General features: G+C 50.4%; 1 protein-coding gene across 5 annotated transcripts in view; it reads left to right on the top strand.

Moving 5' to 3' along the window:
* GOLGA7B (golgin A7 family member B) overlaps window positions 1-13,024 on the top strand; it is a 33,311-nt gene extending 20,287 nt beyond the window's left edge. For all 5 annotated transcript variants that reach the window (XM_081074055.1, XM_081074053.1, XM_081074054.1 and 2 more), the window contains exons 3-6: window positions 7,639-7,764; window positions 9,467-9,619; window positions 9,704-9,805; window positions 11,029-13,024. In XM_081074055.1, the coding sequence (XP_080930181.1) occupies window positions 7,639-7,764; window positions 9,467-9,619; window positions 9,704-9,805; window positions 11,029-11,139 (492 nt within the window). In that variant the 3' untranslated portion in view covers window positions 11,140-13,024. The remainder of the gene's footprint in view (window positions 1-7,638; window positions 7,765-9,466; window positions 9,620-9,703; window positions 9,806-11,028) is intronic.
* The last annotated feature ends 3,661 nt before the right edge of the window (window positions 13,025-16,685 follow it).

Below are 16,685 nucleotides of genomic sequence, written 5' to 3'. Positions count from 1 at the left end.
TGCATGTCGCCCTTTCTTGCTTATTCAGCCCATTCGAGTTTCCTATACCAGGGTGTCCACATTTCTCCTGTTTTTGATGGGAGGGGCTTCCTTTTTCAGGGCGTGCCTCTAGATGTGTCACCTTCAAGGGACTTGAAAGCTGAACCAAGGGACCTGTTGGCGGAAGGCAGAATCTATGTGCAATGCTTAAGAGATCGGGGCTACCTCCTCTACTCCCTCATTTCATGAGGGAAACAGAGCTCTTTATGTTCCCACTTAATAAGCGGTACAGGTAACACACGGAGAAGGGGAAGATCTATTTGATACTCACATAGCGTGTCAGCAGTAGAGCTCAAAGTTTCTTTGAATTTGTAGAGTGGAACCCAGGGCACCAGTGTCTTTTGGTTCTGACGTTGACTTCTTTTGCGGTGTTTCCCCATTTCCAGCCTAGCTGGAACCCAAGCTACGCGGGCAGCAGAGGCTTCTGAATGATTCTAATAGTGCCTCTGGGCATGCTGGTGAACAGTGTGACATCAATACTAAATGTTATTGTTGTTTTTCTGCTGTTGTCACCACCACAGAACAAGGTGCAGTTGCGTGGCGTCACTCAGCTTTCTGACAAGGCATAGGGTTAGTTGGGAGAGCTTGCCCCCTGTACCCTGGGAGGGGACAAGCCCTGAGCAGACTCACGCAGCTTGGTTTCTAGCATGGAGGGATGCAGAGTGCTCAGAAAGTGTCAAAGACACTGCGAAGAGCAGGACGAACAAAAGAAAAATGGCCAAGGAGCTGGTCACCTTCCAGACAGGGCTTCCAGACTGCAGCAGAGGCTGCTGGTGTTGGGCAGGAAGGGGAAACTTCAGCCACATGGGCAGAGTTGGGCTCGCAGTGTGGCAGAGAAGGTGGCCACCTTGTGATGTGATCTGACAGATTCCAAGAGGCCCACCTATCCCAGCATATCTCCCTCTCAGGTCTGCTATGCTTCCCAGATTCCAACCAGTAGGATCACATCTCCAGGTTAAGGCAGTGTTTCCAGGAGGCTGCATGTGTGACTCTCCCTGGGAGAGGCTCTACTCATAACACTTCTGTGAATCGAGCACTTAACTGTGTACAAAGCACTAACACATGCGTGATTTCCTTTGAGCCTTAGAGCAGCCCTGTGAAGTGGGCAAGGATGGTGTTATTATGCTCAATTAACAAAAACAACTGAGGCTCAGAAGTTTGTCCGAGCCCTGTGACGGAGCCAAGGAAGGCATCATTATCTCATTTACAGATGATGCAACTGGAGTGCTGAGACTTACCCAAGAAAATATGGCTAAAAAGTGGCAAGGCCAGTACTGGAACTTGAGTCTTCTGCCTCTCTGGCTGGTGACTTTTCTGCTGCTTCCAGGTGTATCAATTAGCCAATAGTATTGCCCAATAGATAGGAGAGCACTAGGGGTGTTGACATGAGCCTTTCATGGGGAAGAGGTGAAAGGAGTTCAGGAAGGGCCGGAGTGTGAGGACTCAGGCCTCCTGACTGGCCTGGCTGGGTCAACTTGAGGGCAGATAGACAGAGGGATGCCCAGAAGGGATGGAGAGCTGAGAGCAATCATTGCCCATTTCCCAGTTGCGCCTTGGGTGGACTCTAATGGCAACACTGACGGAGGAAACCTTAGCTCTGCCAAGGCACAGAATGTGTACACTATCTGGGCTGCAGAGTGAGTCATTCTCCCAGGCTGTTTTTAATGTTAGGAATGAGTTAATGTTGAGAGAAGGAAAAGCTCATGCTAAGCTCCTGTGCCCATTCCAGTAGGATTCTGATTGGGAAGTCTTCAGCTCCAGCAGAAGGTGTTTGGAGAGGAGGAGAGGAAGAGAGGGGAAAGGAGGGAGGGAGAAAGACAAGGAGGGAGGGAGAGAGACAGTGAGGGAGAGCAAGAAAGAAAGACAGAATTGAGAAAGATCAGATATCCTGTATCCCTGGATGGAAAGCATGGTAACTGGATCCTTTCTGCTTCCGGCTTTCTGTTTAGGACTTAGCATTCGGGGAGGGGCGTGTGTAAGGAACTCAGAGCAGGGACTATGGCTCCTGACTGATCCACTGACCTCATTTGGAAAACTGTGATGAGCCCATTTCCTGAGTGACAAACCTCTGCAAATGTATGTCACTGGGAGAAGTGTCTGCCCAGACGACCAAAGACAGCTAGGAAATGCCTGGCTTGGAGGGGCTTCTTCTACAAGTGTTGGTGTTTGGCCCCTAAGGGATTTTAAAATGCACCCGAGTAGCATTATCCAAGCAGGACATTTGGAGGTTTGATCACTGAGACATGGAATTAACAACTGCAGACAATGGGTTGGGCTTGGGCTGTGCCTTAGGCTGAGAAGCAGGGAGGCCTTGTGCCCAGGTTCCCCTCCTGAGGCTTGGCTTGGCTGCCTGTGACTCATGGGCCTCACTCATCCTCCACAGCCCAGCCAGGAAGCATGGTGTTGGCTCACCAGCTGAGTCTTCTGATTCCTGAGTTGACTCTCAAACGTGTCCTCCGGAATCAGCTGTTTCTAATGAGGATGGAGATGTGGCCCCTATGAGGCGTTCTGTGTGTCTAAGGCATGCCAAGCCTAGGAGTACTCACCTGCTTGCTCCCCGCCCCCCACCTCTGCCAGGTTCGCTCTGTCAGGTGTACAGGCCCTAAATGTGGGACCTGGGGTACCCATCCTCCAGGCCGCCTCCCCCTCCCTATTACACTGCAGTTTGAAAGTAGGTGCCCGCAGATCTCACCATTGATTTTCTTTTTCTTTCTCTTGAAATGCCTGTTGGCTCTGTCCTCACTCGGCTGTCAGCAGGCTGGGGATGGTGATGGGAGATAGGGGAGAACTGAGGAAGGTGAGAAGTGGATGAGCAGCCCAGGTGTCTGAGAGGCATTGCCCAGGGGGAACTGGCCAGAGGAGACACAGAAGCTGTGACCTTTCAGAAAGGTGTGTCCATGTTCTGGGAGAGTGATTTCAGAGTATCACGGATCTTGGCTGAAAACCCCTGCCAGCTTCCTGAAAGTTCAGTAGCTGGGGAATGGCCAGGAGCCTGGCTCTAGCTCTGGTCCAAGGGTCCCAGCAATGGGAATCCATATGTCTTAAACTGACAGCTTTAGGAACAATTCTGGTGCACAGGTGTGCCTTCTGTGGTCTGCTTAGTACTTATAGATGTAAAAAAACACACGATTGGAAACATTTGAAAATCAGGATATTTGATGTTAAGAAAACCTGGATTTATGGCTTTTCTTTAAAAGTCAGTGTCATGCCGGGTGTCCGGCGGGGCGGCCTGCGGGGTCTCAACTCCCGCTCCCCGCATAAGAACGCAGGACATGGTGAGGCCAAAAAGGAACACCCACGGAGCCATAGATAGAGGAGTCAAACCACTATATTCTCGCTGGCGGCTGGGCTGGAGACACAGGAAGCAGGATCTACATAATCTGCAACCCGCCGTCCTAATAGCAGTCGGCGTTTGCCAGCCACCATCTTCTCGCTAGCCCCCATTCTTTCTGCTAGCGTAGCCACAGCCGTTATATTATTGGCCAATGGCTTACGGGTTACAGCTGACGGCCAACTAGCCACAGCTGCTGGCCATCTGATCACAGTTGATGGCCATTTACCACCCTAGCCAGCACCTTTCTATGTGAGGCCGAGAGCCTGGAAACTGTTTTTTTTGGGGGGCTTTGTCCCCACAGTCAGATTTGCAACCTGGGCACACGTTCTCATGTGGCCATGATCTGGTGTTTTCTTGAGACAAGGCATGAGTTCTTTAATTAGCTACAGTCCCCACCTGGACCCCTGACATGTTTAGTCCCTGTACACATTTGCATTCGTAATCTTTGATAAGGCCTCTAGAATGTCAAAGCTGGAAGGGGCTTTTGCAATGACCTAATTCCAACCTCTCAGTTTCTAGTTGGAGAAATGGAGGACTGGAGAAGGGAAGACTTTCCAGGGTCACGTGGCCAGGGTCATGTGGCCAGGATTTCTGCTCCTTGGCCAGTGGGCCATCTTTCCATCAGAGCTTTCTGGTACTTCACAACTGAGCCACCAAGGATGGAGAGAGCCAGGAGACCCTGCCTTGCCTTAAATCCTACGCTTCACCAATGACAGATGAGTCTGTGACGTGTGTGCTCGAAGTAGATCTGGGAAACTAGGGCTCTGGCACATAAGACGTGTCTGATACCATCCTCCAGCAACTCCTCAAGACCCCACAAACATTCTCCAGGAAGGGAAGCACATCCCTAGTCACCCAGAGCCAGGAGAGTGTCCTAAGGCTCAGGATAATGTTGGGGTTGGAAAGGGTGTTGTCCCCTCTCACTCTGGCTACTTTGAGAACCCATGGGTAAAAGCCAAGAGTTAATGGGAACGTATTCTGTAAGGTAGCACCCTTAATGGCATAATAGAATAGAGGTTTATTTCCTGCGCAGTAAAATCCCAGACAGGTATTCCTGATCAGCAGGTGGATTTCCTCCAGGTAGTGAAGCAGGGACTCAGGCTCTTTCCAACTTGTGGTTCTGCCATCTTCAACATGTGGCTCCTTTGGTTTCTGTGGAAGGGGAAAGAGCACAGAGGAGGGGCTGGTTTTTATGAGCCAAGCCTATAAATGACATTTATCACACTTCCATTCACATTCCATTCAGTCTGCAGCCACACCTAACTTCAAGGGAGGCTGGGAATTAATTTAGCTCTGTGCTTAGGAGGGTGAGAAGGTGGCTGTGGTCAACAGCGAGCCAGTCATTGGAGACACATACCTTCGTGGTAGCACGCAGTGCATGGGCGCATTCAGGCTCAGACAAAGGAGGCTGTCGGAGGGGAGGGAGCTGAGTCCATGTCAGAATGACTGAAGCACGGTTCTTTTCCTTTTTTTCCATTCCCGCCATCGTTTTTCTGGAATTAGACCCACTTTAGTTTTCCCCTGGACTACCACAAAGATATTCATCCCTCCAATTGGCACCCTACCCCAGTCACTTCCACTTCCCATGCACCACTCACAAACTTGCCAGAAGGATCTTTCTGGGGCTAGGGGTATCCATCCTCAAGATCGAATGGCTCATGTCAGTTGGTTTAGAAAGGCTGAGGAAGGCCACACCCCCTTCCTTTTCTTTAGAAAATAAAACAGTATGAAACCTTAACCAGGCAGAGCAGACACATTGATGAATAACTTATTTATATTAGCAAAGCATTCTTTATTTTTCAGTTATCACAGGATCCTAGTAGATGTCAAAGGGGCTTCCTCAATTAAAACCTTGATTAGAGGAGTCAAGAGCTATTAAGGCTAGAAGAGCACTTATACATTCTTTAATCTGATCACAACATAAGGGGTCACGTGTCTTATGTTGAGCAAGGTTCACCTGAATTTAGGCAAGTCTCATATAGTGGTTGGTCTCTGATTCCTTGATCTACCAATTACCTGCTCCTACTACCACTCTGACAATCTGTTACTGCTTGTTCTTTCCCCAGCTTTGAAGCAAGTGTAAATATCTTCCATTTTAAATCCTCCCCTCCAGAAATCCCTCCAGCTCTTTTCAATCTAACTCTACTCTATATTCTCCCAATGTCCTATTTAAAAATTTTATTATATATATTGGGGTGACACTGATTAATAAAATTGCATAGGTTTCAAGTGTACAATTCTGTATTACATCATCTGTATATTGCATTGTGTGTTCACCACCCAGAGTCACTCTCCTTCCATCACCATATATTTGACCCCTTTTATCCTTTTCTATCTCTCCCCAACCCCCTTTTCCCTCTGGTAACCACCACACAGTTGCCTGTGAGTTTTTGTTTGTTTGTCTTGTTCATTTGTTGCTTTCAGTTTTATATCCCACATGTGAGTGAAATCATATGGTTCTCGGCTTTTCCCGTCTGACTTACTTCACTTGGCATGATAATCTCAAGCTCCATCCATGTTGTTGCAAATGGCCCTATTTCATCTTTTCTTATGACTGAGTAATAATCCATTGTATATATGTACCACATCTTCATTCAATCATCTATCAAAGGATATTTCAATTATTTCCATATCTTGGCCACCGTGAATAATGCTGCAATGAACATAGGGGTATGTATATCTTTACGAATAAATGTTTTCAAATTTTTTGGGTAGGTATTCAGAAGAGGGCTTGCTGGGTCATTTGGTAATTCTATTCTTAATTTTTTGAGGACCCTCCAATATCAACAAGACAAATAATAACAAGTATTAGAGAGGTTGTGGAGAAAAAGGGACTCTCCCAATGTTTTTATCTGATCTGCAAACCAACTTTATTCTTGCTGAAATCTGCCTCTCGTCACTGGAGTAGACTGCCTTCTCTGCTATCTTTGTTACTTTGCCCAAGCTTCTCTCTCTCTCTGGGATGTCTTCTTTTCCCTCTCCCCACCACTGCCTGCACCGGTCACTGGCAACTCACGGCCTTCCTTTGTGACTCAGCACAGACCTCAGGAAGCCTTTCTGAGTCAGTGCTTCTGGGCAAGATGTTACTTCTCTGTAGCATTTATCATAGTCAAACTCGTTATATATTTACTTGTCTTCCTCCTTGGAACTCACAGACTGTCTTTTGCTCAGCATCCCTAGAGCCTGGCAATAGTAGGGACTCAATAAATGAAAGCGGAGTGACTGAATGAATTCACCTTAATTACACAGGATGAACTGGCTGTGTGTTCATTCTGCCTTTGGGGCTTGGTCTCCACGTGGTTCTAATGTCTGGCATATTTCACCCAGTGGGTTGCTTGTCTGGAAGGTAGGTGACTGAGGCTGGAAATGAAAGAAAGAGGCCTTGTTCTTCTGTGGAACTGAGCTCACTCCCTTCAAATGCTAGAGTCTGTGTCAATGTCAAGTCTCCAGGTGTGGACAGGGGACAGAAGCCACCCCCTACCCCCTACCCGGGCAGGAAATTTCTTCAATTTCTGACTTCAGCTCCCTTTATCCACAACTTTCTCTGGGGGCTTGGACATTTGTGGGTCCCTTCTTTCCTATGGTGAGAAGAGCACCACAGACATGAAAACCATCTGGGGGGGTCTCTGACCTGTGCCATAACTTGGCCTGAACCTGAATCTCCCCCTGAGTTCATGGGCACATGAGGTACTCCTCTGCCCACGCCCAGCCCTGCGGTGAGCTCCATTTGGGAGGGTTTGAGGCTTCAGTCTTGTTCAGTGCTCGGTTCCTGAAGCCAAGGCCTGACAAGTCGTGAACATGTGATACTTGCTGAATGAATGGAAGTGTGAAAGTCCCCACCGTGTGTGTGTGTGTGTGTGTGTGTGTGTGTGTGAGAGAGAGAGAGAGAGAGAGAGAGAGAGACAGAGACAGAGACAGAGACAGAGACAGAGACAGAGAGAGACAGACAGAGAGAAAGACACTGGGCCAGCCCCCAGGCAGTCTTTTCCTTTTGTTAACATTTGTTTCTGGCTCTGATGATGGTTCCAGAATCTCTCATTTTGGCTCAGATTTTTCTTGGATCACTTGAGGCCCCTCCTGGGGTAACGCCACCGTCCTGCTTCCTCGTGGCCTTCCTGGCGCGCTTGCAGGGTGGTCAACTTGTCCCGTTTGCCAGGAACTTCCCTGATTTTAGTGCTGAAAGGCCCATCTCCCCAACCCCTCAGTCTCGAACAAGCCTAGCAGGACGGCCACCTGGATCGCGTGTCTTTTCTATGTCTCCTCAGGTCCACAATTTGCAGGAGCTCCGGCGAAGTGCCTCGCTGGCCACCAAGGTCTTTATCCAGAGAGACTACAGTGACGGGACCATCTGTCAGTTCCAGACCAAATTCCCCCCAGAACTGGACAGCCGGGTAAGGACGTCTTTTTCCAAACTCGGAACATAGGCCACGATGGAACTGAGGGACTTACTTAAGTGTATTTTTTTTCCAGGATAAAGGTAATATATGACACATAACTTGTTTAGCCACTTCACATGGAAGAGTTAAAAAAAAATCCTTGACATGGTCTTGTTGTTGCCGCACTGAAAGTTAGAGCTGAAGAAACTTCAGCGTTTCTAGTCCAGCAGCTCTCAAATTTCAGTAGCTAGCACAAGAATCCCCGAAGAGCTTGTTAAACTCACACGTACATTACTGAGTTCTGTTGAATGATATTAGGTGTCATCAGAGACGCTGGCTTAGTTGTTGGACTGGGTTCAGGAATCTCCACTTTTTAGCAGCAATTCTCCACTCCAGTTGCACATAAGTATTTTCTAGGGAACTTTTAAAAATCCTGATGCCTAGGCTATCAACCAAGGGCTCCCCTCACAGCCCCTTCCTCCAGACTCAGCTTCTCGGGTGTCTCATGGACCACTGGCCCCTTGCAAGGCATCCGTTCTTTCTGCTGAGTTTTGCTCCTGGTTCTGGGGATGTATGTAGCCTTCAGCCCTGGCTGCTGTAGAAGTGGCCTGCATTTGGGGGAGGGCAGAGGGCAGACCCGGATCCTTTCATTCAGCAGCTCATGCAGTGTGGGGTCTGGGGGATGAGTGTTGCAGCCAAGGCCACAGGCACAAAGGACTTGTGGCATTTTCAGGAAGCAGCAGAGGGGTCAGTGTGGCTGAAGTGGGGACTGAGTGAGGAGGAGGGAAGGAGAAGGGCTCAGAGGGAACGCAGGGCCAGGCGCTATCAGGACGTCCTGGACCTTACTTGGAGATAGATGGAAAAACTTGGGAAGCGCTTGATCAGAGGCGTAACTTGATCTGACTTTAACAGGCTCACTGGGCTGGGCTGGGGCAGGAGACCAGTTAAGAGGCCAGGGATGATGGTTTCCTGGATCACAGAACAGAGCTTCGAGTGGCCCTCCCTTGTGAAATGGGGACGATAGTTGTACTTCTCTGATAGAATTGTTATGAGGGTTAAGTGAAAGAATACATAAAAAGTGCCTGGCACTTAGAATGTGCTGAATAAATAGTAGCTATCAGGATTATGCATGCAGGCAGGACAGCTTCCCAGTTGTCCAAACATACGGGCTGTCACACTCTATGTAAATTCTTGGCTAGAAGGAAGTGCCTCCTCCTGGAGACATTCCTGAGGTCTCACCCAATCAGTATCATGCAGTTGAAGTCCCATCTAAATATAGAGAGCCCCCTGCCAATTTGGTCCTGAGCTCTCTCACAGCCATCAAAATGGAGGGGACAAAGTCACTGGAGTTCTTATCTGATCCGCAGCAGAAAATGTTCACATCTAGGATATCATAGGAGTTTCCTGTTTCCAAGGGAAGTCAAGTAGACATTCTTATTCCCATTTTACAGATGAGGAAACTAAGGCTAGAATAGCTAAGTCATTAGTCCAAGGTCACAAAGCTTGACAGCCAAGTCTGGACTGAACCCCAGGTCTCCTGAGGCCCAGTCCAGGGCTCTTTCTGCTCCATGGGGACCTGCAGCCTCTCTGGTCTTACCTGTGTGCTGCCCCACGCTAGTGTGACCCTACCACTGCCACCCCCCCTCCCCAACCTGTGACTGTTCACACTCCAGGGAGGGTGACCTTGGCCTGGCTTCCTGTCCCTCTCTCTCTCCAGATTGAGCGGCAGCTCTTTGAGGAGACTGTGAAGACCCTCAACAGCTTCTACGCGGAGGCCGAGAAGATTGGGGGCAGCTCCTACCTGGAGGGCTGCCTGGCCTGTGCCACGGCCTACTTCATCTTCCTCTGCATGGAGACCCACTACGAGAAGGTGCTCCCTTCCGGACTGCCCTGCGTCCCCTCCCCCAGGGCTCCTCTCCGCACCCTTATCCTCAGCTGGCCCCTCTCCTTGCAGGTTCTCAAGAAGATTTCCCGCTACATCCAGGAACAGAATGAGAAGGTCTTTGCCCCTCGAGGTCTGCTGCTCACGGACCCTGTGGAGCGAGGGATGAGGGTTGTATCCTTCCAGGCTGTTCTGTGGGGGAGCATAGGGCTGCCAACCAGTGGGGTCTGTGGTGAGGCCGCTAGGACGTGGGACCACCCTAGAGACCTCTGCTCAGGGTTTTCCTAGGATTCTCCACATCTCCCGTCACCATGCCCCCTGCCCCACCATAAGTTGTTGGTGCTGTTCATGACTCTCAGGGTTTGCTTTTATTTCTTGAGCTGCATTTACTCAGTACTTAATATATGTCAGATATCATATTAAGTGCTTTGAAACTATGGATTCATGTGATTCTCATAGCAGCCCTAGAAGGTAGGGAACTGTTATTATTCCCCTTTATAATGAGCCCACTGTAGTGAAATCACTGCCTCAGGGTCACCCGGCTGGTGAACGCCAGAGCCAGGAGTTGAGCCTCATTTTCACGATGAGGGGAGGCTGTACTATCTGTCAAGGAATATGCAAATCTCCGCTCACATTTACGTGCCCACCATCTCATATAATCCTCATTTAATCCCTTGTGGTAGGTCCCAGTGTCCCATGGAAACTGATGAAAAAAGTGAGGTCTTGGTGGGAGGCTGGCCAGAGGGTGGGTTATAGGTTTGCCCACTTTACCTGGTCAAGGTGTGCACACTTTCCTCCCCCAGTCAGTCGCAGTGAGAGTAAAAGGTTAAAAAATAAATTGTACTGGAAAACTGAGAGGAAAGAATAAAGAAAACACAAATACCAGGCTCTAATGTCTACAAAGCCCAGCGAGACGTGCTTCTGGTTATTGAGCCTGTATGACATGTCAGGCACGTGTTACTTCATTTAAGCCTCACAACAACCCCAAGATTCTATTATTATCCCCATTTTACAGCTGCGATCACTGGCGGGCAATAAGTGAAGTGACTGGTCTAAAGTCACATAGCTGGAGAGTGGGCCAGGTGGAATTTGAACTCAGGACGCCGAAGTCCTTGCAGGTTCCTTATCGTAGCACCACCTCCTGGGTGCACTGTGTCCTGGGATTTGGTGATTAGACCCCCTAGAATGTAAGGTCCTGATCCTAAGTGCGTGCCTACCAATCTCCAGAACTGAGCCGAGTGCGTGCACAGAGGGGCTTGGGGTCTAGCTCTCCAGGCCTCCCTGTCCTTACTGCCTAAAAAGCAGGACCAGCTCTGCGTCTGCTCCCCTCCTGGCCTCCATTGTGGGTTCCTGTCCACCCTGCTGGCAGCCGGCAGCCCTCCTTAACGCCAGCCCAGATTGAGATCTCCATTTATGAAGACCGGTGCAGCAGTGGCAGCTCCAGCAGCGGGAGCAGCAGCGGCAGCGGAAGCAGCAGTGGCGGGGGTGGTGGGGCGGGGGCCCGGTGACTGGCCGAGAGTCCCTGCAGGGAGGCGTATGCCCGGAAAGAGGGCCTGGCAGACCTGCGGCGGCTGCGTTACCAGAGCACTCGCTTCTGATTCTTCGCTGGGCCCACCTGCTACCTGGGCGGGAGGGAGAGAGACGGGCCTCGCGTTTCCTGCGGGCCATCAACCCCCGCCGCCTGCCCTCCACCCCTTGGCAAGACGGTCCACTTCCTGACCTGGCTCTTCCCCCTGGGGCTGGTCTGGGTCACATGGAGGCTGGGGGTGGGGACAACACAATTTGGACGGCTTCTTTCTTCTGCGGTTCTTCTCCCAACACCGCAGAGGGGGCCCAGGTCTGTCACATAGAGAATTCCCATCCTGCATGATTTCTCACCCCAAACCCCTCGACCACCAGGACTCTCTCCCCCTTGGGGCCTTGCTCCCCGTAGCTGTCTTCCAGAATCTGTGCTTCCTGACGCCACCCCATGGCCTCTGCCTATGATCCTATGTCCACCGAATTCCAGGTCTAGGGAGGTGGGAGGGGTCAGATTGTGGGCGCCGTGGTGAGCTGTTCAGCCCCCCTCCTGACTTCTTCGAGACCTGTGGCTTCCCTGCTCTCCACCCAAAGCCTGAAGCCATCTTGGCCTTGCCAAGAAGCATCTAACTCCTGAGGCTTTGCAAGCCACCAGGTGCTGGTCATGGAACACACAGCCTGGCTCAGGGGGGTTGTGGGGGGCTGGAAAACTGCTTCATGGAGAGATGTGGCCTTGGGGGGATTGACCCTCGAGAACCGGAGCCAAGTTCCTGAGATTAGAACCTGCATGTATGTAAGCATAAGTGTGTGCGTGTGTAGGCATTTGTGTGAGCACACTACTGCATACATACACGTGTGTATGTGTAGGTGAGTACATGTGTGAGTGCACCTGTGTGAGTGTGTGTGTACACACGTGTGAGTGTACATGTGTGTGAGAGCACACTTGTATGTTCCTTGCTGCTAGGCCAATGACTGCCCCTCTCTGTATCCTGTCTTGTCTTCGTGAGTGATGGTCTTTGGCTGCTTCCCTACACGGGTCCGGCCTGTCCCCTGTAAACAAATGTCCTCATGCTGCTTCCCCGTGCCTGGGGCTGCCAGCTTGGGTCTTCTTCCTGGCCTTTCCCCCACCTGGAAGGTCCTCCCCATCTTCTGACTACTGTGTACATTCTAGTAGAAGAGAAGCTGGGGTTCTAGGAGGGCAGTCAACCTTCCAGGGCCTTCTGTGCCTCTCTCCCAGCCCCACGACAAGGCCACAGGGCCGCAGATGCTACATATTAAGCCAGCCCAGGCTCTGGGGCGCTCTCAGGCTGAGTAAGCAAGCCTTCCTTGGATGTTCAAAGGAGCTGGCAACCAGCAGGGGAAAAGGCAAACTCCTTTCTTGAAAGGAAATGGAGGTGTCCAGGTAATGAGTCCCTGCCTGCTGAGGCCCAGAGGACCAGTGGGAGGGAAGCTGCCCCATCCTGGTGCCCTGAAGATGGACAGAAGGAACCTGCCTGCTTCAGCTGGCAAGAAGTGCTAGAAGTGGAGATGACAGACCAGCCACTGCAGGTAGCTTTCTGGAACCAAAGAGGGGCCTGATTTTCTCTTGCACACAGGAGCAGCGTGTGGGAAGGAGGTGCTTCCCAGAGAGCTGGAGAGGGCAGACCAGCCCCTGAGCCTAAGGGGCCCTGGTCCAAGACTTGACCCAGAGAGCTGTATCTCAGTGGGCTCCGCCACAGACCCCCAAACCTCTGGACCCGGCCTGGGCCCACCCTGGCACCCTGTGTGGTTGGGCCTTGTGTCTGACCTGTGCCTCTCCCGTGGAATGGCTGGGCACAGGTAATGTGGTGGCCTTTTCTTTTATTATTTCTTTTTTCAATAAAAGGACTTGCCTAACTAGAGGCTCTGTGCTGCTTCTGTCCCCCATGGTGATGGGGGGCCAGTTCCATGGCCCAGGATCACAGGGAGGGGCAGCTCAGCTGCCCATCCACCTCACACTGAGGAGGCAGGGCTGTGTGTTCCTGACACCGCAGGACAGACCCTGTGTTCTTGGAGCTTGAGGTCTGGTGGGGAGGCAAACATTCCAGATCTGTAATCTATAGTTTACATGGGGCACTTGCGGCCTTGAGTGGCGGGGAACAGGTTGGACTGAAAGCCAGGTCAAAGTAAGTAATAAATTAATTCAATAAATACCCATTCCTTGAGCTCTTAGCATGGGCTGGGCCCTGTTAGGCGCTGGATCACACACTTCACTCAGTTCTAAAGACTAGAAAAGTATGTGGTGCTGGAACCTAGGAGAGTTTTGTCTTGGATTTTATAAAACTAAGTAACATTTATTGAATACTTACTGTGTGCCACATATGGTTGTGCTTTGCTACAACCATAGGCTAGAGCTGGGAGGGGATTTCAAGATCATCTAAATGAGGCAGAATGGAGGACCAGAGAGGGTGAGTGACTGGCCCCAGGTCACACAGCTGGTTGATGATAGTGCCAAGTTTAGAACCAAGGTCTGACCCAGTGCTTGCTTTGATACTATGGGGATGGCATCCAGGTGGAAGTTGCCTGAGGCTGCCGGGAGGCTGGGGTGACACATTTAAGTCTTTGGGCTGAGAGAAAATCTCACCAGCCTTTGGGTGATTTGGTGAGGGGTTCTCTCTGGGTGGTGCTGAATGGGTCTCGGAGTGCCTTATTTCATGTTCCTAAGGGGCAGCTGGGCTTTTGCCTCAGCCACGGGGCAGGCTGGACTCGTTGTCTCTTCTCAAACCTGGGGTATGTGGGGATTGTCAAAACAGAGGCTGTTCTGGTAGGTTCATTCTGTCCTGTTTGCGACTATATTTTGCATTACATTAGTAATAATAAAACAGTAGTGGCTAATATTTATTTAGCACTTAATGTGTGCCAGACACTATGCTAAGACTCTACATAATTTGTCATTCAATCCTCACAACAACTCTCTGTAGTGTGAACTATGATTATTCCCATTTTATAGATGAGGAGACAGAGGCTCACAGAAGCTAAGTAATTTGCCCAAAGTGACACCACTAGGAAGTGGCAGAGCTTGGCTTGGCTTTGAATCTAGGAAGTCAGGCTCCAGACTGTGGGGAAGATGATGGATCCGGCTTCAGAGACCCCCTCAGTAGCTTGCGGTCCTCAGACATCCTGGAGTTAGGATTTGGCAAGCTCCCAGGGAAGGACCTGAAGCTGTGCCTGGGCTCCGAGGCAGCGCTGGTTACCTCCAAGCTCAGGGAATCGTGGGAGTGTGGGTGGGCTGTGCCCCTCATGGGCATGAAGGGACTACAGGGGTAGCCTGGTGAAGGGTGGTGGAGGGAGAAGCCACACTTGGCGTGGCTTCTTTCAGCCTGGCTTTCCTCTCTGGCTCACTTATGGGGGAAGTGGCCTCTTTCCTAGGTCCGGTTGTAGCCATGTGCCTGCATGCCCCTTGTCAGGCAGAGACAGGCTTCATCAGACTCCGGGGAGCAGAGGAACCCCCAGGCAGCTCTGGCCTGCTGGGCCCTTCTTATTGCCACTGGGACTCAACTTTCTGGCTTCCTTTTGGCCAAAGGTAGGTGTGTGAAAACCAGTTTAGAGAAGCTCGTGGTGCCCCTGGGCGGCGGAATTGTGTACTGCACCCCAGAATCTGTGGCCTGGGCCAGAGCTACTCAGCTATGGGAAACTTCCCCACCAACCATAAACCAGCAGCCTCTCTCACCTGCAAGGGCTTTATTTTGACTTCCAGAGACGCGGGCAAAGGTACAGTCCACTTGGTGGTGACTCTTTCTCCTTACAACCAGCCTCTGGGGTACTTCCTTCCTCCTGGAGGGTGTGCGTGTGTGTGCGCGGGTTGGGGGACAGGGGGTGTCCCCCCCACCCGAGGGGGTGGGGGGACAGGGGGTGGTCTCCGTAGCCTGGGAAACTCCACCTCCCTTCTCCACAGCTCTGAAGGACTTACAGCAAGGAGGGTCTTGGCAGGAGGCACGCCCACCTGGTTTTGGCTTTACTGTTCACCAAGGATGAAATCAGTGCAAATGCCACTTTAAGTCAAACCTGAATTAGAGCTCTGGCAGTAGCTTGTGGTGGAGTCTCAGTTTCCCTAGCTGCAAAACAGGGATACTAATAGTTTACAGAATTGCTTAGACCTGTGATTCTTATGCTTGGCTGCAATTGATGTCACCTGGGGAGCAAGAACAACCACGGATGCCTGGTCCTGTCCCCAGATTTCACTGTTCTGGGGAGCAGCCTGGGCATCAGGGTTTTGCAAAGTTCCCCTGGAGGTTCTAGTGTAAAGGCAAGGTCGAGAGACCCTGGTTTGGGCAGTAGTTAGAGCCTATGAGCTTTGCACAGGCCTCTGAAAATGTCTGACAGGTGAATAAAATGTTTATGGGTTCCAGGAAAGCAGCCAGACACAAAATGAGTATGACTTCTAAGATTTCACCTATAAAAAATTTTAATATAGGCAAAACTAATCTATGGCATTAGAAGTCAGGAGAACGGCTGCCCTGGGGTGGGGTGCAGTGAAGGAAGGTGGCCTGGCGGGCTTCTGGCTCCTCATGACGGTGTTTCTTGAGTAGAGTGCTAGTTGTACAGATGAGCTCGCTTCGTGAGAATTCATTGAGCTGTACCTTTAAGATTTGTGTATTTTTCTGTACGTACGATACATGTCAACGAAATTTACCAAAAAAGTTTATTGGCTCCAAAATAGGAAAAGAAATCACAAAATTGAAATTAATAATTCATTACAGATCTACAAAATATAACATTGTGTCAGACAGTCAACAGCAATTCAACTCAATGTGTGTGTGTGTGTATAATTTAATATGGGCTGTGGATATATATGAAAATATTTGATATGATGGGGGTGGGACGTCCAAAAAAGAAGGTCCTTAGAGCTTAAGAAACTCTTAAAACAGCCCAGGTTTATACCTGGAGCTCTTACCCTTGACCCTCTGCCCATGTATGAAAAATGACTATATCGGGGGAAGATAATCTATAGCTTTCAGGAGATTCTCAAAGGGATATGTGAGCCCCACCCCCACCCCGCAGGAGGTTGAGAACAACTGGTTTTAAGGAGTCAGTGAGAAACTCGCCCTGAATATGCCTGGCATGAAATAGGAGTTCGGTAATGTCAGTTTCTTTCCTTCCTTTCGGAGTCTCGCCTTTTGAGGTTCCCACATGACCCTTCTCAGGCAACTGTGGGAGGATTTATTCTCTTGGCAGCACCGAGGGCAGACTGTGCCGAGCTCACAGCTCTTCCTCTAAGAGGCTGTTTTATAAGGCCTGTCTTTTCAGCATCTGCTGGATGGCTGAACTTGGCGGGCAGCATCCTGAAGCTGCGCTGAGACTTATGGTTTCGAATCAGGGATGAGGGCAGAGATGGAAGATTATGAGGTGACCAGAGGGCTGCACGGGTCCGTGGACCCTCAGGAATTCACTGAACTGTCCCAAGTCTCAGCTTTGTCATTTGTAAAATGAGAGCATTATGAGAATGCACCTTTGTTTCTCCAATGTAAGATACTGTTGTTATTGCTGAAGTTACACTTGGACCTTATTATATGGTGTC

Source organism: Rhinolophus hipposideros (genome assembly GCF_964194185.1).
Source record: "Rhinolophus hipposideros genome assembly, chromosome: 15".
NCBI classification, from domain to species: domain Eukaryota; kingdom Metazoa; phylum Chordata; class Mammalia; order Chiroptera; family Rhinolophidae; genus Rhinolophus; species Rhinolophus hipposideros.
Note: the sequence above shows the minus strand (reverse complement) of the source record. Positions and strands in the feature narration are given on the sequence as shown.